The 26,865-nt window shown below is 40.1% G+C and overlaps 1 protein-coding gene across 1 annotated transcript in view; it reads left to right on the forward strand.

Moving 5' to 3' along the window:
- Positions 1-25,911, forward strand: part of TYW1 (tRNA-yW synthesizing protein 1 homolog) — a 222,014-nt gene extending 196,103 nt beyond the window's left edge. Inside the window, exons 16-17 of the mRNA XM_060032201.1 lie at positions 9,508-9,562; positions 25,828-25,911. Of these exons, the coding sequence (XP_059888184.1) occupies positions 9,508-9,513 (6 nt within the window). The 3' untranslated portion in view covers positions 9,514-9,562; positions 25,828-25,911. The remainder of the gene's footprint in view (positions 1-9,507; positions 9,563-25,827) is intronic.
- Positions 25,912-26,865: the final 954 nt, after the last annotated feature.

Genomic DNA, 26,865 nt, shown 5'->3' on the forward strand with positions numbered 1-26,865 from the left:
GAGTGAACTCCATGGCTATTTTAGTGGATTTTCACCCCCCTACCCCCAGGCCCTCTAGGGTCCCTCTACTCAGCAGTCAGCAGAGACTGGCAACTGGTGATAAAGAAGACTGGCATTTCTTAATGCCCCAAAGACCAAAGCTCTTGGGCACTGGCCCTCTGTATCCTCAGCTCCCAGCTGCTACCCCTTTGTAACCTATTTTCTCCTACAAAGTGCCTTTTGTGAACTTTTTCCCTGAATTTCCATATAGAGGTGGCCTGGAGTGACTGGTGTCACCTCTGGCTTTCCTTCCATGACCTTAGAGCTACGGGGCGAGACCCTGCACACTCCACATGTGTGGGGGAAGAGGTAGAGGGAGAAAGGGAAGCCCCGTGAGCTCTTCTGGGAGGGAGCAGGAAATTCGTTTGCAGTCAGAGGGAAAGTAATCTGCAGTACCAAGTGAAGACCTGTGTGATGAAAGGAAATCATGCTGCCAACCTTGAACCAGTGATCCCGGATGACACGCATTTTTACAAAGCCTGTGTTTCGATCCACTTCAAAGGACTCACTGGAGTTAGTTTTGTAAGTTTCCCAATCCATCAGCCAGCTGGGCTTGTGGAATAATGTTTCATCTTGAAAACAGATTTATCAGGGAGAGGGTAAGAAGAATCAAAGACACAGGAGGTTTATGACCCCACCCCCCGCCCCAGGTCAAGCAGAGCAATCAGTTTGCCGTCATCACTTTAACCTTTCTGTTGCGGGAGTCTCGGCCTGGGCCTCAATCGTGGCGTTCACCCTGGTGTGGAGGTCTCCCCACTTGGGACATGGACACGTGCGTGAGGGAAGGGGACCCCCTAATGGCGCCTCGGGACACAGCAGGACAGCAGTCCATTCGCCTTGTGTTCCCCCTTTTCTCCCCTTTGTTCTTCTCTCTCTTCATCCCCTCTATGGGTGACTTGATTTGTTTCTAGAACTCTTGGAAATAGGAGCAGTAACAAAAAATTTGAAAAAAAGTTTTTGTGCAATTCTCAGGGAGCCACTGAGAAACCAAGACATTTCCACCTTGACGGACGGCCTCGGTCCAGCACTAGCATTTCCAGCACGTCCTCAGCTCTGGCCATAAGCCCTCAGAGATCCTCGCAGCACACGGGATGATGCTGAGATGATGCGTGCGAACCCAGGAACCCAGGATGCCGCGGAGGAGAGCAGGACTGTTTCATTTAATAGATGCGGAGGCAGACTCAGAGAAGGTTACTGGTGTTGGATTAATCGGTTTTCAGGAGAAGTCATGATAGAAACAAAGTATGGGAAGCTGGAAATAAGAAGAATGAATGGAAAGGAACTTAGCAAACTGGAGAAAGCGGAAACTCAAGCTTGCAGAGGGGAAAGGCTAAGTGTAACATGGCGGTGCCTGTCTGAACTCCAGAGGCCACAGGCATCTCTGAAAGTGGAAATACAGCTTGGGTTCAAAATAGGAGGGTTGCTGGAAAGTCTCTAAGAAGAAGTTGAATCTCCATGTCCTCCCCAACACCCTGCAGCTGTGGTCGACTCTGTCCACCTTAGCAGAACCTTGCAGGGCTCTTCTTTGGAGAGCTTGATCTAAGTGGAATCTGGACTCTGGGGCACTGGGCCAGGGTACTGCAGGGAAAACAGGGGGATTAAGTACAAATGAACACACCGAATGGTATAGCGGCCCAGTCCTTGCCTTCCGTCTGCTGCTTAGAAAAACTCATAGCCAGAGTTATACATTTATATACAATTACTGATAGATGTAGAAAACAGGCAGATGAAATAACGAGACAATCATGATTAACTCCAAGGTGATGTTGCATAAGGGAGAAATTGTTTCCATAGTACACCACTCAGCCATGAATAATACTTATATAGGTTCTGAATATTGATTTCACCCAAAATTATAACAACATGCGGGAAGGTTTATAAGAAAGTTAAATCCTCATCTTCCATATTAGGAAGTCAATAGTTAATACTTAAAACTAAACAATCAACAAATAGGATAAATATGCCATTTTCTAATATGAAAATGGTGCAAAATGGTGAAAGTATTTACTCTGTGGAGGGAGGATGGGGGAATTTATTTTAAAGTTTTGAATGTGAATAATAGTAGTTAATAAGACTTGATAAGGTGGCTGAATTATAATTATAATATGTACTATATACAATATATGTGTAAACCCACACATACATAAAATGTTATAGGGTGGAGAGGCTGTCACAGTTTGAAAAATATGTTAAAGTGCTCAGATGTTTAGGAAATTATACCTTATATTTTCAGTCCTTAATCATAAAATGTTCTCAAGGTTCTAAAGCCAAACATCTATCATCACGGTATTTAAATGAAATTCAGCAAGGAGAAGGTAGTATTTTGACCACTCCTTCCCAAAGTTATAAGGTTTCTTCCAACAGTACAGCAGGAAAATACATTTCAGTAATTGTTAAGTATGTAACTCAAATGAATCTTGAGGCCCTGAGTACAATGAAGAGACAATAGTCAGCAATTAAAAGTTTTTTAATTCCAATGTTTACTTATTTAAAGAATATTATAGTGGGTTTATTTATAACCCACAGCCACTGTTCTTAGAATGTCTGTTCCTTTCCACCGAGGCTCCCTCTCACCTCTGATTTACTTGAGTCAGCTAACCTTAAAACCCTTGATTATTCACCCTTTACCCCAACTTATCTCTAAGCATTTTACATCTCCAGTCCTGGTGTCTTTCTACCCATTCTCCTGAATTCATGTCATCAAAGCTCTTCTTGGAAGGTGTGGGCAGAGAGGAAAGACAAAATTGTCTTCAGCAGGTAAAAGAGAAGAGAGAGTCCTGAGACTATTAATTAATGAATTTCATTCTTATCACAAATGCCAATACTTATTATTAACAAATTCCCCATTTTGATAAATAAGTAACGTGGTAACTTAGGTATCGTTCTTTTGAATGTTTTCATATAAATATTCTATGAAATCATGCCTGTAAATTATTATTTTGATAAAAAATGATTTTAAGAGAAATTGACTCATACACAGTGACTCTGCAATGGAAATCACTGGAAATTTTTAACGAGAAGTTTTTAAACGTAGAAATGCACAAGGAATAAATAATAACACCGGTGCCTCACCACCCAGAATTAATATATGCTAACAAGTTTTCATGTTCACCACCCAGAATTAATATATGCTAACAAGTTTTCATGTTTGCTTTAGGTATTTTTTTATTTTAAGAAACAAGAAGTCAACCATTAAATTAAATAAATAAGGAGCAGACTCAAAAGATTTGAAGAGGTTATATAAGCAGAGGAGGGGGTTAGTAGGGAAAGGAAGGTAGGAAGGAGCAGAGTGTTATGAAAGTGAGTCCATGAGGCCCACAGAAGAGAGGCACAGAGAGGTATAGCTGGAAACTTACAGCAAAATTCATAACTGATGGTGACTTTAATGTTAAGTGAATAAAATTAGTCATAACTAATTTTCAAATGAATAAATGGCACTATTTATATAAATTTATTTAGAAAGAGGGGGAGTTGAGTAGGAAAATCATATACTTAGTTTCTATAGGAAAACAACTTTTTTTTTCCTGATGTGTTCAAGTTGTTTTGATTAAAAAAACGAAACTCTGGAGGGCAGGCTTTATTATATGAAACTATATCTTCTTGGATGATCTGTTCATTGCTTGATTAAAGCCATATCTAGGAAAAAATCATTCCTTTTAGAAACAATTATTCTTGTAAATTTGCCCACATATTAACCATTTCCAATACTCCTCATGCCTTTTTGTAGATTCAGATTTCCAAGACAATTATTTCCCTTCAGCTTAAAGAACTTCCCCTAGCACTTTTTGCAGTGCAGGTCTGTTGGCAACAGATTACCTCAACTTTGGTTTACCTGAAAATATCTCTTCGTTTTCGGTTTTGAAGAATGGTTTTTACTGGGTATAGACTTCTGAAGTGACAGTTTTTTTCTTTCCACACATTAAAGGCATTATTTCATTGTCTTCTGTACTCCATTTATCGGAAGAGAAGTTGCTTGTCAATCATTCCCCTGTATATGATACCTCATTTCTGCCTGGCTACTTGTAAGATTTTCTATTTCACTTTTATTTTTATCTGTGATGTGGCTAAGTGCAGGTTTTTGTTTTGTTTTGTTTTGTTTTGGTTTTGGTATTGATTCTTTTTGGAGGCTTGTTAAGCTTCTAATATATGATGTTTGATGTTTATAATTAAGTTTGGAAACATTTTGGCCAATATTCTTTCAAATATTTTTTATTCTCTATTCTCCTCTTTTCTCTTGAAACCTCAATTATACATATATTAAGATGTTTAATATTCTGGCTCTATTTGGTATTTGATATTGAGGTTCCATTCGTCTCTTCTTTAAATACTTTACTCTCACAGATTCTTTTTGGATAATTTCTATTTATTTCTCTTTAAATCAATAATCTTTCTTCTTTTTTCCCCCATGTGATCATCTATTAATCTCATGCTATTATTTTGTAAAATTTTTTTCATATATTGTGTCTTTCAGTTCCAGGGATTCTACTTGGTACCTTTTTAGAGTTTTTGTATCTTTTCTGAGATTCTCTGTCTCTTCCTCCAGTATATCCATTCTTCTCATAAAACCCTTTAACATATTTATCACTTAAAGTCCTTTCCTCCTAAATCCTAAATGTGGATCTTCTTTGTTGACTGCTTTTTTTCTTTTGACTTGTCATCACATTTTCTTATTTCTTCATATGTATCATGCTTTTTTATTGTATAGACATTGTGGTTGACTCATTGTAGAGAATCTGGATTCTGTTATCTTCCTCTGAAGAATGTTGGGTTTTGTTCCAGCAGATCTAGCAGATCTGCTGTCAGATCACCTGAATTTTGTGAAGGCTTGGTTTTAGGCTTTGTTAGGGTGGGTCTATTTGAATTTTGCTTTTAGTTCTAAGGTACAGCACTTAGTCCTGGGATGTGCTTCCTAATCATAGGGCATGGCCTTTTTAGAGTTTTGTTGAAAAGCTTGAAGTGTTTACCAAACTCCTCTAATTTGGAGAGACTTGAACTCTAAAGTGTGCCTTTCTATTGGAATTTCTGCCCAGCGTTTTCCGCCTTCCAGCTATACTTTTCCTGTGGGCTCAGTAGAGTCTCTCCCTATGGATATGCATTTACAAAGTCAGCAGGGACTTGAGGGGGTATCCATATATAGATTTTTGGCCCCCTCCTTTCCCATATTTTCCTCACCTCTCAATTGCAAACTTCTCTGGCAGCTCCAAACTCTCATCTCAGATTCTCCAGCCTAATAAGACTGCTCCTTTTTGCTTGGACTCCAGTCCTCATGCTCCAGGCAGACTGGGGAGTGCCTTCAGGAGAAAAGCTGGTTAAATGTGAGTCTCACGAGTTTACTTCCATTCTTTCAAGGCTTGCATCCCCCTAGTTTCTGCCTGCTTTTGGTTACTCTCTGAGGACATTATACAGTTATTTTAATATTTTGTCCATAACTTATAGTTGTCAGCAAGTGGGTTTCATCTGATACAAGCTACCCTGCCATTATCAGAGCTGGAAGAAAAAAGAATTGATAAATAAAGTAGTCATGTCTACTGTCACTACTTCTATTCCATATTATAATGGAGGTCTTAACAAGTACAATAAAACAAGAAAAAAGAAAAGGTATATGAATTAGAAAGGAAGAAACAGAACTTGAATGATTTGCAGATGATATGAAAATCCAAAATAATCTATAGAAAAAGCCTTTATAATTACTATAATTAGTAAGAGTTAAGGAAGGATGCTAGGTATTAGCGCAGTATTTTAAAAATCTGCTGCTTTCCATCAATCAGCTTCAGGTCTCTTAAACTATACTTTAAGAACATGAAAGATTTGTCTCAGATTTGGAGCAACTTTACCATCCCAATTCTTGTTCACATTTATCTGCTTTCTTGAAGCAATCTGAGTTTTGTTCTCTGCTGTTTGCTACCAGAAGAGCTTTGGCAAAAGAGAAGAGATTTCTCTGTGATCAGATATAGAGAAGATGGACAAGGGGTCCCTTGCTCATAGCGGGTGGTGTGGGCCTGCTGGAGTAGAGTGAGGAAGCTAAACCAAAAATGAGCTCTTTGGAGGCAAAAACTGTATCTTGTTCACTGCTGTACCCCCAGCTGCTAGCACACTGGGTCTGATGCTGACTAAGTCAATGTCTATTGGTGGAACATGGTTGCTCTTGATAAGTATTTGAAGGTCTCACATAGAGGAGGAACTGACTCAACCTGCAGGGGACGTCAGTGCCATCTGAGGACAGAGTGATCAGAGGTGGAGGACCTTGAACTCCTGCCCAGAAGGATTCAGGCAGTGGTTGAATGAATACCTGGTAGAGGTTTAAAGAAGAGATTCAAACAGCAGCTAAGAATTTGTACTTTGACCTTCAGGGTGGAAAATGGAAGAAAAACTGAATAGTATTATGGTAGCCAGCCTCTGAGATGGCCCTCAGTGACTCTTGCCTCCTGGTTTTCATGTCCTTGTGGTCCCTCCCGCATTGACTTGGGGCTGGCTCTGTGACTGATAGAATATGGTGGCAGTCATGTAGGTGACTGACTAAGACCAAGTCATAGAAGGCATTGCAGCTGTTAGCTGAGTCTCTTATATCATTCACTCTGGGGGAAGCCAGCCCTCAGGTGGTAAGGACACATAGAGTCTTGTGAGAGGCCCATGTGGAGAGGAACAACCTTGCCAGCATCAGCTTGCCAACTCTGGGAGTGGGCCACCCAGCAAGCATACCCTTCTGCCCCAGTCAAACTTTCAGATAATTCCAGCCTCAGCTGATATCTGATTACAGCCCCCACAGGAGACTCAGAACCAGAACGACTGTGGGATCTCACTCCAGTTCTCTTTCACTAAGGATCTATGCTGTTTTTACATTTTATCATCTCCCTCTGGGTTGCCTTTGACTTGCCACCAGAGACAAGTGTTCTGGGCAGCGTCCCAGTCAAGGATCTCCTGGAGGACAAGGATCATTGCCCCATGTTTGTATTACTATTACTGCTAGCTCAATGCCTACACAGTGTAGGTGCCCTTTAAATTGTTTCTGAATAATGAACAAATAAAGGTGAGTCTGTCAGAAACAGGTCCTCTGGCTCTTTGGTGTCTCTTCATATTCTTCTGATTTTTAGTCTTCCTGACATACTACTCAGCAAAGGGCAGGATAGTGTATCCCTAAGATGCAGGAAAATTCATCTGTTGAAATAGGGAGTTTTCCCAAATTCCACAGCTCTGTTATTTTGGGGATAATTGCTTCTTGCAATAAGCCCCAGATTGATACATTACCAGAAAACTACACCCACAAAGCACAGCTAAGCATTTCTGAAGCTGAGGTATCTAGTGACTGTTGGTGCAGGTACACAAATCGATTTACCTCATCTTAGAAATAATACAATACCACCTCCATTAGCACACAAAAAGTTTGGATAAATAGAATTTATTTTCATTCTGATTTCCAATAGTAACCAAAATGTTTGAGGATGGCCCAGAAAGCCCTGAAAGATCCAGAAAAGATGCTGTAAGAACTATGAAAAGAAGAATTAATCCAGAGCATAAATGAACCTTGAAAACATTATGTTAAGTGAAAAAGGCCATTTACAAAGGACCACATATTGTGACTCCATTTCTATGAAATGTCTAAGATAGGCAAATCTGTAGAGACAGAAAGTAGATTAGTGGCGGCCTGGGGCAGGAGAAGACTGGGGAGCTGGGGGATGACAGCTGAGGGACGAGGAGTTTCTTTTTGGGGGTGATAAAAATGCTCCAAGATTAGGTTGTGATGATGGTTGTAAAATTATGTGAATCTATTAAAAACCATTGAATTATATACCTTTAGTGAGTGAATAGCATGGTATGTGAACTATATCTGAAAGCTTTAAAAAATAATTATTGATGTGCAGCTAAATTTTTATATTCATCTCATTTATCCACCCAGTTTAGTCTCTGAAAATATGTTAGTCATCAGTGATGGAGATGATGACTTTCCAAGGACCAAACATATCATTGTCCAGACATCATGGATAGCACCCATGTAGAGACATGTCTGTTCCAGCACTTGGCAGTCAGTCTGTCTTCTGATCATTATCATGGTTTTTGTGAGGGGCTCATCTGTTGTTCCCATTCACAGATAATGACCAGGCTGGGAAAGAAGTCAGTGTTCTCATTCTCATCACCAGCCCCACTGCTGGAGCCATGGAGACAACAACTGGAGGTTGGCATGGTGTCTTCTAGCCCTGCTGCCATTTGTTTGGGGTCTGCAAGAGCAGCCCCAGGACAAGACAAGTAGGAAGGCTTTGCTTCCAATTCTTACCCAGCTGGCATCCAAGATCTGCCTTCTTCCAGTTTGTACAATGGCCCCTGTAGTAAGCACCTTGAGGAAGGTGGCACTTCCCAGAACCAGTAATCTCAGCAATCTGAGGCAAAACAATATCCATCTTTGGAGGAAGCATCCCTGGCTAGAAACTAGGAGGCTTGCCTTCTAGTCCTGGCCCTGCTATTTGAATTGACCTAAATCACTCCCTGAGTTCTCACTGACCTTGGGTGTGTCAGTAAATCAAATTTCATACGGGAATCAATGCTTAGAACTGTAAGGTCATCCTCAGTTCTAAATTCCACGAGCTGTTGGTTTACCCTCTTGGCGACAAACGTATTTCACCTGTTGAGGGCCGACAGAAAAGGCAGTGGATCTCCACTTGTCTCTTTCCTATTTGCTGTCTCTGCTGCTTGTAATTGCCGTAGTTTGAAGAGCTTTGGTTACTTTGCCTACTGCCCAGCCAAGGTGTCTGAGCCTTTGTGCCCCCAAGGAGGGGTGAGGCCGGGGGGGTGACGGGGCTCCAGAGAAGCTGCCTTTGACCGCTTGAGCCCTTTGTTTGGTCTCCATGGTTTGCCCCATATCTCAGGCAAGGGATATGGGGCAAACCATATCCCAGTGTCACATAATGGGATTCTGCCCATTATGTGACATTGGCAGGAAAGGAATGTAACTTAGAGCATCTTGGATGGCATAGTGCTTGAAAGAGCATCTCAGTGTTTTCTTGCTACCTGCACGTAGTGATGCTTGGTGTTCTTTCAGGGTCTTTGGTCACTTAGAGAGAGGAAAACAACACGGTTGTCTTCAGGGATGCTCCTTTCTAGTCCTCTGGGTCCCATTATCCCACTGGTCCCCATTGCAGAGGTTCCTCCAGCAGAAGAATGGTTTGCACGCAGCAGGCCTGAAGACCCTTGTGAGGAGCCTCATTGAATAAGCCTAGATGGAAAGAACCCTTGTCGAGCTGCCAAGCTGTGCTTCAGCATATGTAATACATGTTCATCGTACAAAATATGGATGATACAAGCAAAGAGAAGGAAAAAGTTACCCATAGTCTCACTGCTTAGAAGCCACAGTAATCAATCATTTCCCATTTTGAGCATTATTTTAAGGACTAGGCACTCTGCTGTGTAATTGCAAACATTATGTAATGTAATTTTACAACACCTCTCTGAAGTTTGTGCTATTATTTCCCTCTGCAGAGATGAAAACTGGGGTTTAGAGAAGTTAGACAACATACCCAAGGCAGCACAGCTGGTAAGTGGCAAAGCTGAGATGAAAATCCAAGCCTGGCTGACTCCAGGGTCGATGTCATATGTAATCTAATTTCCTAACATTTTGTAGTCTTCTCTGCCAGTCTTTTTGTCTGCACAGTTTTTGTATCTTTTTATCCTTGCATAATCATGGTCCTGCTGGGTTTTCTGGGGGTCTTCTACCTGCCAGACCCCCAAGCCCTCGGGGGTTCTTGGCTGTTGGATCTCTGCAGAAATCCACACCCTAGAAACCGTTTCTGGAGGACTCTAGTGCACTCTACCAATGTGGCAGGTCTGTTTCTGTTTGGCAAGGAGAAGACAGAGTCTCTTTTTCAATCTTTCTTCAGTCCTTAATCTCTTAAAGCTTTACTTGCAATTCCTTTGTCTAAAAAGCAAAGACCAAAGAGAGTTACCTGTGTCTCAGATGATCTCCACGGGCTGGTCCAGAGAGCCATGCAAGGAGCCAGGAGGGCTGGCCACATGTGCCGGCTCAGGCATGTGTGGGCTCCCCAATACCTGAGGCGTACAGTAAGGACATTGGGTACACATCCCGGCAGCCCTGGGATGGCGGAGTGTTGAGGAAGGGTCTGTGTGGGGCCCCTGCAGGGAATGCAGCCAGATTCTACCTCATGAAACTGCAAACGTCCCTGCCCAGGCAGGGGGCTGCAGTTTGGGGCTGCAGCATGGACACAGCACCCTGTACAGGGCATCTCTCCACCAGGCCTTCCCTCCCATCCTCACTGACTCCTGGAGCTCGCTCTATCGCCACCCCCCACCCCCGTGTCTTTTTGTTCCTTCCAGTTTTCAGGAACATCAAATAAAGGCTCTTTCAAGAGGCTCCCTTGAGGCCAACAGCCAAGAAACCACATTTCGTTCTGCCGTTCCAGCAGACGAGCCAGCTTGATGGGATTTGGCCCCTTTAACAGGGAGAAGCTCTTCCCTGAGATTAGACTGTTTTGGGCCTGATCCCTCAACTTCGTAGGACATCAGGCTTAAACCATGAGAAAAATATTATAAAGAAAAAGTGAGGGAGACCTTCAAGATGGCGGATGAATAGACGTGTAGATCACCTTCCTCCCCACAAATACATAAAAAAATACATCTACATGTGGAATAACTGCTACAGAACACCTACTGAACGCTGGCAGAAGACCTCAGATTTCCCAAAAGGCAAGAAACTCCCCACATACCTGGGTAGGGCAAAAGAAAAAACGAAACACAGAGACAAAAGAATAGGGACGGGACCTGCACCTCTGGGAAGGAGCTGTGAAGGAGGAAAAGTTTGCATACACTAGGAAGCCCCTTCAATGGCAGAGACGGGGGTTGGCTGGGGGAAAGCTTCAGAGCCACGAAGGAGAGCGCAGCAACAGGGGTGCAGAGGGCAAAGCAGAGAGATTCCCGCACAGAGGATCGGTGCCGACCGGCACTCAACAGCCCGAGAGGCTTGTCTGCGGGGCGGGCGGGGGCTGAGAGCTGAGGCTCGGGCTTCAGAGGTCAGATCCCAGGGAAAGGACTGGGGTTGGCTGCATGAACACAGCCTGAGGGGGCTAGTGTGCCACAGCTAGCCGGGAGGGAGTCTGGGAAAAAGTCTGGAACTGGCTAAGAGTCAAGAGACCATTGTTTCACAGTGCGGGGGGATTCAGAGCACCGCCTAAACGAGCTCCAGAGACGGGCGCGAGCCGCGGCTATCAGCGCGGACCCCAGAGATGGGCGTGAAACCCTAAGGCTGCTACTGCAGCCACCAAGAAGCCCGTGTGCAAGCACAGGTCACTATCCCCACCTCCCCTCCCGGGAGCCCGTGCCGCCCGCCACTGCCAGGGTCCCGTGATCCAGGGACAGTTTCCCCAGGAGGACACAAGGCGCGCCTCAGGCTGTTGCAACGTCATGCTGGCCTCTGCCGCTGCAGGCTCGCCCCGCATTCCGCATTCTGTACTCTTCCCTGCCCACAGCCTGAGTGAGCCAGAGCCCCCTAATCAGACGCTCCTTTAACCCCCTCCTGTCTGGGCGAAGAACAGACACCAGAGGGCGACCTACACACAGAAGCAGGGCCGAATCCAAAGCTGAGCCCCTGAGAGCTGTGCTAACAAAGAAGAGAAAGGGAAATCTCTCCCAGCAGCCTCAGAAGCAGCAGATTAAATCTCCACAATCAACTTGATGTACCCTGCAACTGTGGAATACCTGAAGAGACAACGAATCATCCCAAAATTGATGTGGTGGACTTTGGGAGCAACTGTAGACTTGGGGTTTCCTGTATCTGACTGACTAGTTTCTGATTTTTATGTGTATCTTAGTATAGTTTTTAGCTCTTGTTATCATTGGTGGATTTGTTTATTGTTTATTTATTCTCCCTCCTTTTTTTCTTAAAATTACTTTTAAAACTTTTTTTATTTTAATAATATTTAAAAATTTTTTACTTTAACAACTTTTTAATTCAATTTATTTTATTTTATTTTATTTTATTCAATTTATTTTATTTTATTTTATTTCTTTTTTTTTCTTCCTTTTATTCTGAGCCATGTGGCTGACAGGGTCTTAGTGCTCTGGCTGGGTGTCAGGCCTGAGCCTCTGAGGTGGGAGAGCCGAGTTCAGGACAATAGTCCACCAGAGACCTTCCAGCCCCATGTAATATCAATCGGTGAGAGCTCTCCCAGAGATCTCCGTCTCAACACTGAGACCCAGCTCCACTCAATGACCAGCAAGCTCCAGTGCTGGACACCCCATGCCAAACAACTAGCAAGACAGGAGCACAACCCCACCCATTAGCAGAGAGGCTGCCTAAAACCATAAGTTCACAGACACCCCAAAACACACCACCAGACATGATCCTGCCCACCAGAAGGACAAGATCCAGCCTCAGCCACCAGAACACAGGCACTAGTCCACCAGGAAGCGTACACAACCCACTGAACCAACCTTACCCACTGGGGGCAGACACCAAAAACAAAGGGAACTATGAACCTGCAGCCTGCGATAAGGAGACCCCAAACACAGTAAGATAAGCAAAATGAGAAGACAGAGAAACACACAGCAGATAAAGGAGCAAGGTAAAAACCCACCAGACCAAACAAATGAAGAGGAAATAGGCAGTCTACCTGAAAAAGAATTCAGAGTAATGATAGTAAAGATGATCCAAAATCTTGGAAATAGAATGGAGAAAATACAAGAAATGTTTAACAAGGACCTAGAAGAACTAAAGAGCAAACAAACATTGATGAACAACACAATAAAGGAAATTAAAAATTCTCTAGAAGGAAACAATAGCAGAATAACTGAGGCAGAAGAACGGATAAGTGACTGGAAGATAAAAGAGTGGAAATAACTACCGCAGAGCAGAATCAAGAAAAAAGAATGAAAAGAATTGAGGACAGTCTCAGAGACCTCTGGGACAATGTTACATGCACCAACATTCGAATTATAGGGGTCCCAGAAGAAGAAGAGAGAAAGAAAGGGACTGAGAAAATATTTGAAGAGATTATAGTTGAAAACTTTCCTAATATTGGAAAGGAAATAGTTAATCAAGTCCAGGAAGCACACAGAGTCCCATACAGGATAAATCCAAGGAGAAACACGCCAAGACACATACTAATCAAACTATCAAAAATTAAATACAAAGAAAAAGTATTAAAAGCAGCAAGGGTAAAGCAACAAATAACATACAAGGGAATCCCCATAAGGTTAACAGCTGATCTTTCAGCAGAAACTCTGCAAGCCAGAAGGGAGTGGCAGGACATATTTAAAGTGATGAAAGGGAAAAACCTACAACCAAGGTTACTCTACCCAGTAAGGGTCTCATTCAGATTTGACAGAGAAATTAAAACCTTTACAGGCGAGCAAAAGCTAAGAGAATTCGGCACCACCAAACCAGCTTTACAACAAACGCTAAAGGAACTTCTCTAGGCAGGAAACACAAGAGAAGGAAAAGACCTACAATAACAAACCCAAAACAATTAAGAAAATGGTAATTGGAACATACATATCGGTAATAACCTTAAATGTTAATGGATTAAGTGCTCCAACCAAAAGACATAGACTGGCTGAATGGATACAAAAACAAGACCCGTACATATGCTGTCTACAGAGACCCACTTCAGACCTAGGGACACATACAGGCTGAAAGTGAGGGGATGGAAGAAGATATTCCATGCAAATGAAAATCAAAAGAAAGCTGGAGTAGCAATTCTCATATCAGACAAAATAGACTTTAAAATAAAGACTATATTGGGCTTCCCTGGTGGCGCAGTGGTTGAGGGTCCGCCTGCCGATGCAAGGGACACGGGTTCGTGCCCCGGTCCAGGAAGATCCCACATGCCGCGGAGCGGCTGGGCCCGTGAGCTATGGCCGCTGAGCCTGCGCATCCAGACCCTGTGCTCCACAACGGGAGAGGCCATAACAGTGAAAGGCCCGTGTACCGCAAAAAAAATAGTAATAATAAAGACTGTTACAAGAGACAAAGAAGGACACTACATAATGATCAAAGGATCAATCCAAGAAGAAGATAAAACAATCGTAAATATTTATGCACCCAACATAGGAGCACCTCAATACATAAGGCAAATGCTAACAGCCATAAAAGGGAAAATCGACAATCGAAATTGTCGAAAATCAAATTGTCAAACATCGACAATCATAGTAGGGGACTTTAACACCCTAGTTTCACCAATGGACAGATTATCCAAAATGAAAATAAATAAGGAAACACAAGCTTTAAATGACACATTAAACAAGATGGACTTAATTGATATTTATAGGACATTCCATCCAAAAGCAACTGAATACACGTTCTTCTCAAGTGCTCATGGAACATTCTCCAGGATAGATCATATCTTGGGTCACAAATCAAGCCTTGTTAAATTTAAGAACATTGAAATCGTAGCAAGTATCTTTTCCAACCACAGTGCTATGAGACCAGATATCAATTACAGGAAAAAAACTGTAAAAAAAAACAAACACGTGTAGGCTAAACAATACGCTACTAAATAATCAAAAGATCACTGAAGAAATCAAAGAGGAAATCAAAAAATACCTAGAAACAAATGACAGTGAAAACACACGACCCAAATCCTGTGGGATGCAGCAAAAGCAGTTCTAAGAGGGAAGTTAATAGCAATACAATCCTACCTCAAGAAACAAGAAACATCTCTAATAAACAAACTAACCCTACAGGTAACCTTACAATTAGAGAAAGAAGAACCAAAAAACCCAAAGTTAGCCAAAGGAAAGAAATCATAAAAATCAGATCAGAAATAAATGAAAAAGAAGTGAAGGAAACAATAGCAAAGATCAATAAAACTACAAGGTGGTTCTTTGAGAGGATAAACAAAATTGATAAACCATTAGCCAGACTCATCAAGAAAAAAAGGGAAAAGACTGAAATCAACAGAATTAGAACTGAAAAAGGAGAAGTAACAACAGACACTGCAGAAATACAAAGGATCATGAGAGATTACTACAAGCAACTATATGCCAATAAAATGGACCACCAGGAAGAAATGGACAAATTCTTAGAAAAGCACAACCTTCTGAGACTGAACCAGGAAGAAATAGAAAATATAAACAGACCAATCACAAGCACTGAAATTGAAACTGTGATTAAAAATCTTACAACAAACAAAAGCCCGGGACCAGATGGCTTCACAGGCAAATTCTATCAAACATTTAGAGAAGAGCTAACACCTATCATTCTCAAACTCTTCCAAAATATAGCAGAGGGAGGAACACTCCCAAACTCATTCTATGAGGCCACCATCACCCTGATACCAAAACCAGACAAAGATGTCACAAAAAAGAAAAACTACAGGCCAATATCACTGATGAATAGAGATGCAAAAATCCTCAACAAAATACTAGCAAACAGAATCCAGCAGCACATTAAAAGGATCATACACCATGATCAAGTGGGGTTCATCCCAGGAATGGAAGGATTCTTCAATATATGCAAATCAATCAATGTGATAAACCATATTAACAAATTAAAGGAGAAAAACCATATGATCATCTCAATAGATGCAGAGAAAGCATTTGACAAAATTCAACACCCATTTATGATTAAAAAACCCTCCAAAAAGTAGGCATAGAGAGAATTTACCTCAACATAATAAAGGCCATATATGACACACCTCAGCCAACATCATTCTCAATGGTGAAAAACTGAAACCATTTCCACTAAGATCAGGAATAAGACAAGGTTGCCCACTCTCACCACTATTATTCAACATAGTTTTGGAATTTTTAGCCACAGCAATCAGAGAAGAAAAAGAAATAAAAGGAATCCAAATTGGAAAAGAAGTAAAACTGTCACTGTTTGCAGATGACATGATACTATACATAGTTAATCCTAAGGATGCTACCAGAAAACTACTAGAGCTAATCAATGAATTTGGTAAAGTTGCAGGATACAAAATTAATGCACAGAAATCTCTTGCATTCCTATGCACTGATGAAAAATCTGAAAGAGAAATTAAGGAAACACTCCCATCTACCATTGCAACAAAAAGAATAAAATACTTAGGAATAAACCTACCTAAGGAGACAAAAGACCTGTATGCAGAAAACTATAAGACACTGATGAAAGAAATTAAAGATGATACAAACAGATGGAGAGATATACCATGTTCTTGGATGGGAAGAATCAACATTGTGAAAATGAATATACTACCCAAAGCAATCTACAGATTCAATGCAATCCTTATCAAACTACCAATGGTATTTTTCACAGAACTAGAACAAAAAATTTCACAATTCTTATTGAAACACAAAAGACCCCAAATAGCCAAAGCAATCTTGAGAACGAAAAACGGAGCTGGAGGAATCAGGCTCCCTGACTTCAGGCCATACTACAGATCTACAGTAATCAAGACAGTATGGTACTGGCACAAAGACAGAAATATAGATCAATGGAACAGGATAGAATGCCCAGAGATAAACCTACGCACATATGGTGACCTTATCTTTGATAAAGAGGCAAAAATATACAATGGAGAAAAGACAGCCTCTTTAGTAATTGGTGCTGGGAAAACTAGATAGCTACATGTAAAAAATGAAATTAGAACACTCCGTAATACCATACACAAAAATAAAATCAAAATGGATTAAAGACCTAAATGTAAGGCCAGACACTATAAAACTCTTAGAGGAAAACATAGGCAGAACACTCTATGACATAAATCACAGCAAGATCCTTTGTGACCCACCTCCTAGAGAAATGGAAATAAAAACAAAAATAAACTAATGGGACCTAATGAACTTAAAAGCTTTTGCAAAGCAAAGGAAACCATAAACAATATGAAAAGACAACCCTAAGAATGGGAGAAAATATTTGCAAAAGAACCAACTGACAAAGGATTAATCTCCAAAATTTACAAGCAGCTCATGCAGCTCAATATCAAAAAAACAAACAACCCAATTCAAAAATGGGCAGAAGACGTAAAGAGACATTTCTTCAAAGAAGATATACAGATTGCCAACAAACACATGAAAGGATGCTCAACATCACTAATCATTAGAGAAATGCAAATCAAAACTACAATGAGGTATCACCCCTCACTAGTCAGAATGGTCATCATCAAAAAGTCTCGAAACAATAAGTGCTGTAGAGGGTGTGGAGAAAAGGGAACCCTCTTGCACTGTTGGTTCGAATGTAAATTGATACAGCCACTATGGAGAACAGTATGGAGGTTCCTTGAAAAACTAAAAATAGAGCTACGATATGACCCAGCAATCCCACTACTGGGCATATACCCTGAGAAAACCATAATTCAAAAAGAGTCATGTACCACAATGTTCATTGCAGACCTATTTACAATAGCAAGGACATGGAAGCAACCTAGGTGTCCATCAACAGATGAATGGATAAAGAAGTTGTGGCACATATATACTATGGAATATTACCCAGTCATAAAAAGAAATGAAATTGAGTTATTTGTAGTGAAGTGCGTTGACCTAGAGTCTGTCATACAGAGTGAAGTAAGTCAGAAAGAGAAAAACAAATACCGTATGCTAACACATATATATGGAATCTAAAAAAAAAAAAGGTTCTGAAGAACCTAGGGCCAGGACAGAAATGAAGACACAGGCGTAGAGAATAGACTTGAGGACACGGGGAGGGGGTAGAGGAAGCTGGGACAAAGTGCAAGAGTGGCATTGACATATATACACTACCAAATGTAAAACAGATAGCTAGTGAGAAGCAGCTGCATAGCACAGGGAGATCAGCTCAGTGCTTTGTGACCACCTAGAGGGGTGGGATAGGGAGGGTGGGAGGGAGAAACAAGAGGGAGGGGATATGGGGATATATGTATACGTATAGCTGATTCACTTTGTTATACAGCAGAAGCTAACACAACATTGTAAAGCAATTATACTCCAATAAATATGTTAAAAAAATTAAAAAGTTAAAAAAAAAAAAGAAAATTTGAGTTAAAAAATAAAGTGCTCCGAACTCTGCTTTCTGACTTGTGCTGAGAATAATAACAGATAAGATTGTGTCAGAAATCCAAGCTCCAGGAGCGCCTGGAGCCACACACTCAGCAAATGTGTCTTGTTTTGAAGTTAGAGAAGCTATAACGATTCTTTCTGGTAAAGAGGGAGTCATTTTCCCTTTTTTCTGCATGTTTCCAAAGTGGAGATGCCCTCTGGTCTGTGTCCTGGAGGAGGCGTTTTGGGGTGAAAACCTCCACACCCATTCCCACCACTTACTCAGTTCTTCACCTGCGCAGGGAGTGGCTGATGTTCTCTCAGATCCCATCAGGCCTTGGTCCACGTCATTGGGGGTTGTCACTGTTCTTCCGAAGCAAAAAATATTCCACTGCATCTCTCTAGGCCGTCTGCCTCCTGGGTGGGTAAGAGAGTCCATGGGCTCTCCTCGGCGTCTGACTCCCGTGAGTATGCACACTTGGGTCAGGGTAGGGGCCCGTTTTGAGAAGTAACTGGGTGTATGAGTCCAGCCTGGGGTGCTCCATGAAGCTGGCAGGGTATGAGGAGACCGACCAGGAATATAGCCCAAGGCACATGTGCTAACATAGTTTAGCAGAAAGCCATATTCTTTGGAGTCATTGGTACCATCTGGCCCACTAGTAAGGATGATCCTCTGGTGTCCATTTAGCACCCTCATAGTGTGTGTTCTCTTACTAGTGAGAATCTTGAAGAAAGAGGAGAGTGAAACTTGGGTCCTCTGACCTCCAGCGACTTCCAAAGTACTTGACCTTGAACTCAAGCTCCAGCTGCCCTCCATGCAGGTCTTACTTTCTCATCCCCTGTGGGGCGGTTTTCTTTCCTAGAGTCAACGTCCAGAAGAAGCTTCTCCAGTCTTTATCATATGTGTCAAACTTTTATAACCTCCTTTTGATCCTTTTCCTATGCCTACTCCTCTTTTCTTTTCTCGTAACACTTTCCCCAACTTGACTATCTCTGCCAACCTTTATCCATCCCTGACCCACATCAAAAAGCAAGTAGAGGGCTTCCCTGGTGGCGCAGTGGTTGAGAGTCCGCCTGCCAATGCAGGGGACACAGGTTCGTGCCCCGGTCCGGGAAGATCCCACATGCCGCAGAGCGGCTGGGCCCGTGAGCCATGGCCGCTGAGCCTGCGCGTCCGGAGCCTGTGCTCTGCAACGGGAGAGGCCACAACAGTGAGAGGCCCGCGTACCGCAAAAAAAAAAAAAAAAGCAAGTAGAGATACACCCACATCTATGATGATTATGCTTACGTGTGATACATGCATGATGCATTGTGTGTACCTGTGCATCACATTCCAATGAATATCCCTGGATTTTGAATGCTGTAATGTTCTTTATAGAAGCAAAAAAAAGTTGCCCCAGATGCATTTTATAACTTTGTAATTAAAGTAGCCATTAAAATAATTAAATTTGGTGTTTTATAAGGACTAGCATAGTACAGTACTAGGCAATTAGTGAATATTTGTTGAATGAATGTTTGAATGGAGGAAGGCTATGAAGGAAAAATAAATGGTGGTAATAAAAGTTTAAAAACATTAAATTTTATTTTTAACACTATATACAGTGAAGAGACAGCATAAATGGATCTTACCTGTATTGTAGAAAAGGATATGATATACAGATTTACATATATTATTACCATAGTACCTTTGTTGAGAATTTCATCTGCATTATTATTATATGTATATTTGGTCTAGCAACAGTTCACTTTCAAATTACACAAAATGACCATGGATCAGTCTCGCTTATGCACAACGTGTATGTAGACAGCACCCCTTAAACTTTCTTCAGTTCCTTACTTTTAATGAGATTTATGCATAGATTTTAAAAATGTTTTAATTAAAATAGTGAAAAATTTCAATATAAATTCTGTGATTATTCATGATCACAACTATTAATGGTACATCAAAAATGGTGACATAGGTAAGAGAAGCTGTGGGTTATTTGCCTGTCTTTTAGGCCAGGTATTAGGTTGGCCAGAAAGTTCGTTTGGGTTTTTCTATAAGACGTTATAGAAAAACCCAAACGAACTTTTTGGCCAACCCAATATAGGATCACCACTTTCTCTCTCTTCATAAGAAAGTGTAGGACTTTCACTTCTGGTCATGGTGGAGTAACAGGGACCACATTTACTAACCAGCCTTAAATAACCACCCAACAAATAGTATATATATATAACATTTTCAAGACAGTGGACACAGCCAAAAAATGAGTTTTCTTTAAGAGATGAAAAAAATGTGGTGGGCCCTGTAACTGCCTGGATACTCCTTTGAGAGAGTATCCAGGCAGTGTTGCAGGGAGGGGAAAGCCGGGCAGAGCCTGGCAGGCTCCCTGAGTTGAGAAGAGATAGCTGACAGTTTGGGGAGATGAAGGTGGCTAGAATTCAGAGGACTGGGCACAAGGGAGGTGAAAGCCACACAGAGGAATCCTGAGATCTGCAGAGGGCAGCCCCCAGGTATTCAGCTGAATACTGACTGGTGCATGGATTATGAGGAAACTACTCAAGGCTGGTAAAAGAACCATCTGAAAGATGGTTTCCACTCACACAGGATGGGAATAAAGCTTGCTCCCACCAGCCAGAACAGAGAACCTCATGATTCATGGGACACTTGGTAGGGTACATAAAGTGTCTTTCCTCAATAGAATAATTAAGTCTAATCACGGTTCTGGGTCCGCCTAAGAAATCTTAAAGTCAAGTCCCAAATAGAGGGGAATTCCCTGGCAGTCCAGTGATTAAGACTGCATGCTTTCACTGCCAAGGGCCTGGGTTGGATCCCTGGTCAGGGAACTAAGATCCCACAAGCTGTGCAGTGTGGCCAAAACAAACAAACAAACAAAACCAACCTCAAGAATATTTATAAGAATTTAAAAATAGGCATCACCCAACAAGATAAAATTCAGTGTCTGGAATCCAATAAAAAATTACCAGACATGTAAAGAAGCAGGAAAATATAATCTATAATGAGAAGAAAACTCAATAAACAAAACCAATGCAGAACTGCCAAAGAAGTTAGAATTAGCAGATAAGACATTGAAGCAATTATTTGGATGGTATTCAGTATGTTTAAAAAGTAGAGACATGGGGGATATAATAAAAAATGCAATCAAACTTCTGGAAATAAAACAATGTCTGAGATGAAGAAAACACTGGATGAGATTTATGACAAATTAGAAATTTCAGAATAAAAGTGATTTTTCTTAGTGACTTGGAGTTATAGCAATAAAAATTATCCAAAATGAACCACAGAGAGAAGAGAGAAAAATAAAGAACAGAGTATCAGTGGACTTTTGGGACCTTAAGCAATCTAATAAATGTATAACTAGAGGCCATTAAGGAGAGACTCCTTCATAAAGCAGAAAAATATTTGAAGGAAAAATGGCTGAAATTTTCTAAATTTAATAAAAATTATAAACTCAACAGATACAAGAAGCTCAATAAACCTAAAGCACAAGAAACACAGAAAAAAATATATACCAAGGTATATCATAATCAAACTGCCAAAAACCAGTGATAAAGAGAAAATCTTAAAATCAGCCACAGTAAAAAGACATGTGATATATAAAAGAACAAGATTAAGATGATAGTGGATTTCTTGTTAGGAATAAACCAGCTGAGAGGATAGTAGAACAACATCTCTAAAATAATAAAACACTGAAAAACAAACAAAAAATACCTTTCACACTAGAAGCAAAATACCTTTCAAAAATGAAGGTGAAAGAAAGAGTTTCTTGGATATAGAAAATTGAAACAGTTAATCACCAGCAGACTCCCCAGATGTGAAATGTCTAAGGAGTTCCTTCAGGCAGAAGCAAGATGATACTGGAAAGAAATACAGGTCTACACAGAGAAATGCAGAACACTGGAAATGGTAACTACTTATATATGTAATATTGTTCATTATTACTTAAATTTGTTTAAAACATATTGACTGTTTAAACAAAAACATGAATAATGGAATATTGGGCTTGTAACATATGGAAAAATAAAGTGTATGATAACAATAGTGCATGGGTTGGGAGTAGTGAAATAGAAGAATACTACTATAATATTCTTACATTATACGTGAAGTGATATCATGTCACTTAAAGGTAGACTGTCATAAGTTAAAGATATATCCTATAAACCTGAAGCAACCACTAAAATAACAAAACAAAGCCAGCAAAGCAGATAAAATGGAGTCATAAAAAATTCACTTAATTCACAAGAAGATAGAAAAAGAGGAAGAAGTGACTAAGACCAGTGGAACAAATAGAAAGGAAATACCAATATGCTAGGCTCAAACCTAATCATGTTAGTAATTACACTAAATGTAAATAATCTAAACACTCCAATAGAAGGCAGAGACTTTCAGATTGGATAAAACAGCAAGACCTAAGTACATGCTGCCAACAAGAAACACATTTAAGTATAAAAATCCAGTTAGGTAAAATGTAAATTATGCTAACATTAATCAAAATACAACTGAAATGGCTATAGTAGTATCAGAAAAAGTAGATTGCAGAGCAAAGAGCATTCCCAGTGATTTAAAAAAATGTTGATTTCATAATAATAAAGAGATTGATTCATGAAGAGGACATTATAATTCTAAATGTTTATGCTTCTAATAAGAAAGCTTCAAAATATCTGAAGCAAAACCAGATGAAACTGCAAAGAAAAATAGACAAATCCACAATTATAATAAAAGGTTTGAATAACCCTCTATCAATATATAAGAAAACAGGTAAACACAAAATCAATACAGGTGTAGAAGATTTGAACAACACTGTCAACCAAGTAGGTCTGTATGACATTTATAGAATATATAAGTCTCAGGAAATTTCAAAGAATCCAAGTAATAGAGATATGTTCTATGACCACAATGGAATTGAATTAGAAATCAAATTAAATTCTAAGTCAATAACAGGAAAATCTTTTGAAAATCTCCAACTATTTGGAAACCAAATACCAAGCTTTTAAATAAACCATATGTCAAAGAAGAAATCGAAAATGAAATTAGAAAGCATTTTGAGTGGAATGAAAATCAGAATAGAACAAATCAAAATTTCTGGGATGCTACTCAAGCAGAACTCAGAGGGACATGTACAACACCTATATTAGAGAAGAAGAAAGGTCTTAAATCAGTAATCCCAGCTTCCACATTAAGACCCTAGAAAATGAAGGGCAAAATAAATCCAAGGCAGGGTAAAAAAAAAAAAAAGAAATGATAACAGAATGAAAATCAGTAAAATGGAAAACAGAAAACAATAGAGAATATCAATGAAATCAAAAGTTGGTTTTTAAATAATATCAATAAAATTGGCACACATCTAGCCAGACCAGTCAGGAGAAAAGGAGAGAAGACATACATACATTGTCCATATCAGGAATGAGACAGATAACATCATTAGAGATTCTACAGACAGTAAATGGATAATAGGAAATATTCTGAACTACTTTTTTGCCAACAAATTTGACAATAAAAATGAAACAGGTGAATTCCTTGAAAGATACACTCTCAAAGCTCACTTGAGAAGACATAGATAACCTGAAAAACCCTGTATCTAGTGAAGAAATTGAATTTGTAGATTAAAACATTTCCACAAAGTAATCCCCAGGCCTAAACATCTTCATTGGTGAATTGTACTAAACATTTAATGAAGAATAGCACCAATTTGTGCAAATTCTTCTGGAAAATTGAAAGGGAGGGAATATGTCCCAACTGATTACCCTGATACCAAAACAAGACAAAGACATTGTCAAAAAAAAGAAAATTGCAACCCAATATCCCTCACAAACGTAAGTGCAAAACTTCTAAACAAATTTTTGGTAAATCAAATCTAACAATATATAAAGAGGATAAACAAATAGAGTTCATGCCAAGGATGATGGGTTGGTTTAACATTTGAAAATCAACCAATGCAACTTATCACAAAATCCAACATCCATTCCTGAAAAATAATTCCAGAAAACTAGGAACAGAAGGTAGCCTGATAAAGGGCATCTATGTTTTCCCCTAAGATTGGGAACAAGGTTACGATGTCCACTCTTACCATTCTGTTCAACATTGTACTGGAAGTTCTAGCCACAATAAGGTAATAAAAAGAAATAAGAGGCCTCCTTATTGGAAAGAAAAAAAAAGTTAGAAAACTAACACTATTGATCCCAAGGCTTACTATAAAGCTTCAGTAGTTAAAACGGTGTGTTATTGGCATAAAAGAAGACAAAACTTCAGTGGGATAAAATAGAAGTCCAGAAATATACCTGCACTTATATGGACAATTAATTTTCAACAAAGGTGCAAAGACAATTTCGTGGACAACGGATAGTATAGTCTAGTCAATTAACTAGTGCTGTAACAATTGAATATCCATATGCGAAAAAGGAACTTAAATCCATACCTTATATCATATGCAAAATTAACTCAAAATGAATCAAAGACCCAAATGTAAAACCTAAAATTATAACATTTCATAGTAGAAAATCTTTGCAACCTGTTTGCTTTTTCAGCATAATGGGGTATCATTTATATACAAAAACCACATATTTAATATATATCATTTGGTGACTTTGGACATATGTACACACCCATGATACCATCACCCAATTAAAGTGATAAACATATCCATCACTTCCAAAAATTTCCTTGATCAATTTTGTTGATGTGTGTGTGGTAAAAACACTTAACATGAGATCTACACTCTTAAAAAATTTTGAAGTCACAACACTGTCTTTAACTATAGGGATTATGTTGTCCAGCAGGTCTCTAGAACTTATTCATCTTGTATAACTGTAAATTTATACCTATTGAATAGCTACTCCCTACTTCTCCCTCTTCTCATGTCCTGGCAACTGCCAGTCTATTTTTTGCTTCTATAAATTTGACTATTTTAGATATCTCATATAAGGGGAATCACATGTCCCTCAACAGATGAATGGATAAAGAAAATGTGATATATATATACAAAGGAATCTTATTTAGCCTTAAAAGAGAAGGACATTTGCAACTACATGGATGGACCTGGAAGACATTATACTAAATGAAATAAGCCAGTTACAGAGGCAAAATTTTATTTGATACCAAAAGCATGACCCATACAAGTACAAACTGATAAATCAGAGCTCATCAGAATGTTAAAGGTTCACTTGTCTATAAGATACCCTTAAGAGAATAAAAAGGCAAGGTACAGAAACACATTTGTGGGAGAAATATGTTAAAAATTATCATATTCAGAATACAGAAAGAACTTTCAAAACCTAATACTAAGGAAGCAACCCGTTAAAATGGGTAAAATATATGAACACACACTTCACTAAGAACTCATATGCATAAGAAATAAGCCTGTGAGTAAAAGATTAGTACATTAGTCTTTAGGACGTGTAAGTTAAAACTACAGTACACCCCCTGTAATTTATTATTTTAATTAGATTATTTGCAAATGTTGATTTTATTTTTGGTATCCAATTATTCATGATACACTCACAATTCATCCCTGTATACCAGGGTGTCAAGATACTATACTAGTTGGAGGGGAATCAGTGGTGGGCAGTCATTTGAAGACAGGAGGACAGGCACCCTCACTAGGCTCTGAGGTGTCAAGGGCCTCCTCTGGGCTTGCTACCCTCATTGAGATGAATCTGCCCAGAATGGCTGAGCTGCCCATGTCATGTCCTGGTTATAGATGTTCTAGAGTTGTACTCCATTCATTCATTCATTCATTCATTTCCTGCCCAGAATGGCTGGTCTGCCCATGTCATGTCCTGGTTATAGATGTTCTAGAGTTGTACTCAAATCATTCATTCACTCATGCATTCATTTATTTCCTGCCTATTCTGTTCTAGGCAATGTGCGAGGCCCTGAGGATGTAAAGATGAATACCACACAATCCCCGTCTTAATGGAGCTTAGAAATGAACGGGTAAGATAAGGATGTAAGAAAAGAGTTTTGCTAACCTTTTCCACCTCCAGCTCCTAGTATGGTGTTTGGCACAGGGTAAGTGCTTAGCACCTTTGTGTGGAATGAATGAATGAACAAATGAATGAATAGTTTGAAGAGAAGCTGAAGAAGGAGCCCTAAATGATTTAGGCTGATCGTATTTGAAGGCTGAGGGGCTTGGTCGTGCAGGCCCCCAGAGTGCTGACAGGCTCAGACTGAGACGTGATATGGGCACATCCAGTAGAATTCCACTATCTGCAAGGGACCTGATAGATCTCCATCGGGAAGTGACTCACAGCACTACACTTCACCCAAGGGCCAGGCTTTGCCAGCTGAGGTCATTCCAGAGTTCCTAGGGACTCGCACCCAACTCCACAGTAGATGCCCTTTTCCCATGTCCTTCCTGTCTCTCTGTGGGAGCTGGGCTTGTCCAATTTCCAGATAGCCTTGGGCATTTTGTGCAGGGGACATGTGCCATGAAACTCATTCCCTTGAATTCATGAAAATCGGTGTTAACAGTGTGAAAAATAAAGCATTCTAGAGTAGCGAAACAAATAGAGTTGTGCATCCGGAAGATCTGTGCTTGAGTCTTGCCTTGACCACTTTCCAACTGTGTGATCTTTAAGTGGAACCTGGGATAAAATTATCTTTGTCCAACCATTCATGCAAGGTTTAAATTGGATAAGATCAGTAGATTATTTCGGACAAAGACTAATGTATGGTAAGAACCCAGTAACTGGTAGCGTCGCCGGAATTACCACTGTAAATACCATATTGGGAGGGCTTGATTCCCCAAGTTTGGAGGAGTCGAGGAAGGATTTCTGGAATAAGTATTCCTTGAGGCAGGTCATGACGTAAGCATAGGAGTCATCCAGATGAACAAGTGGGGGAAGAATGTTCCAGGTTGAGAGTATAATGAGACTCGGGCGAAGTCAAGGATGGAA

Source organism: Delphinus delphis, chromosome 15 (assembly GCF_949987515.2).
Source record: "Delphinus delphis chromosome 15, mDelDel1.2, whole genome shotgun sequence".
Classification (NCBI taxonomy): domain Eukaryota; kingdom Metazoa; phylum Chordata; class Mammalia; order Artiodactyla; family Delphinidae; genus Delphinus; species Delphinus delphis.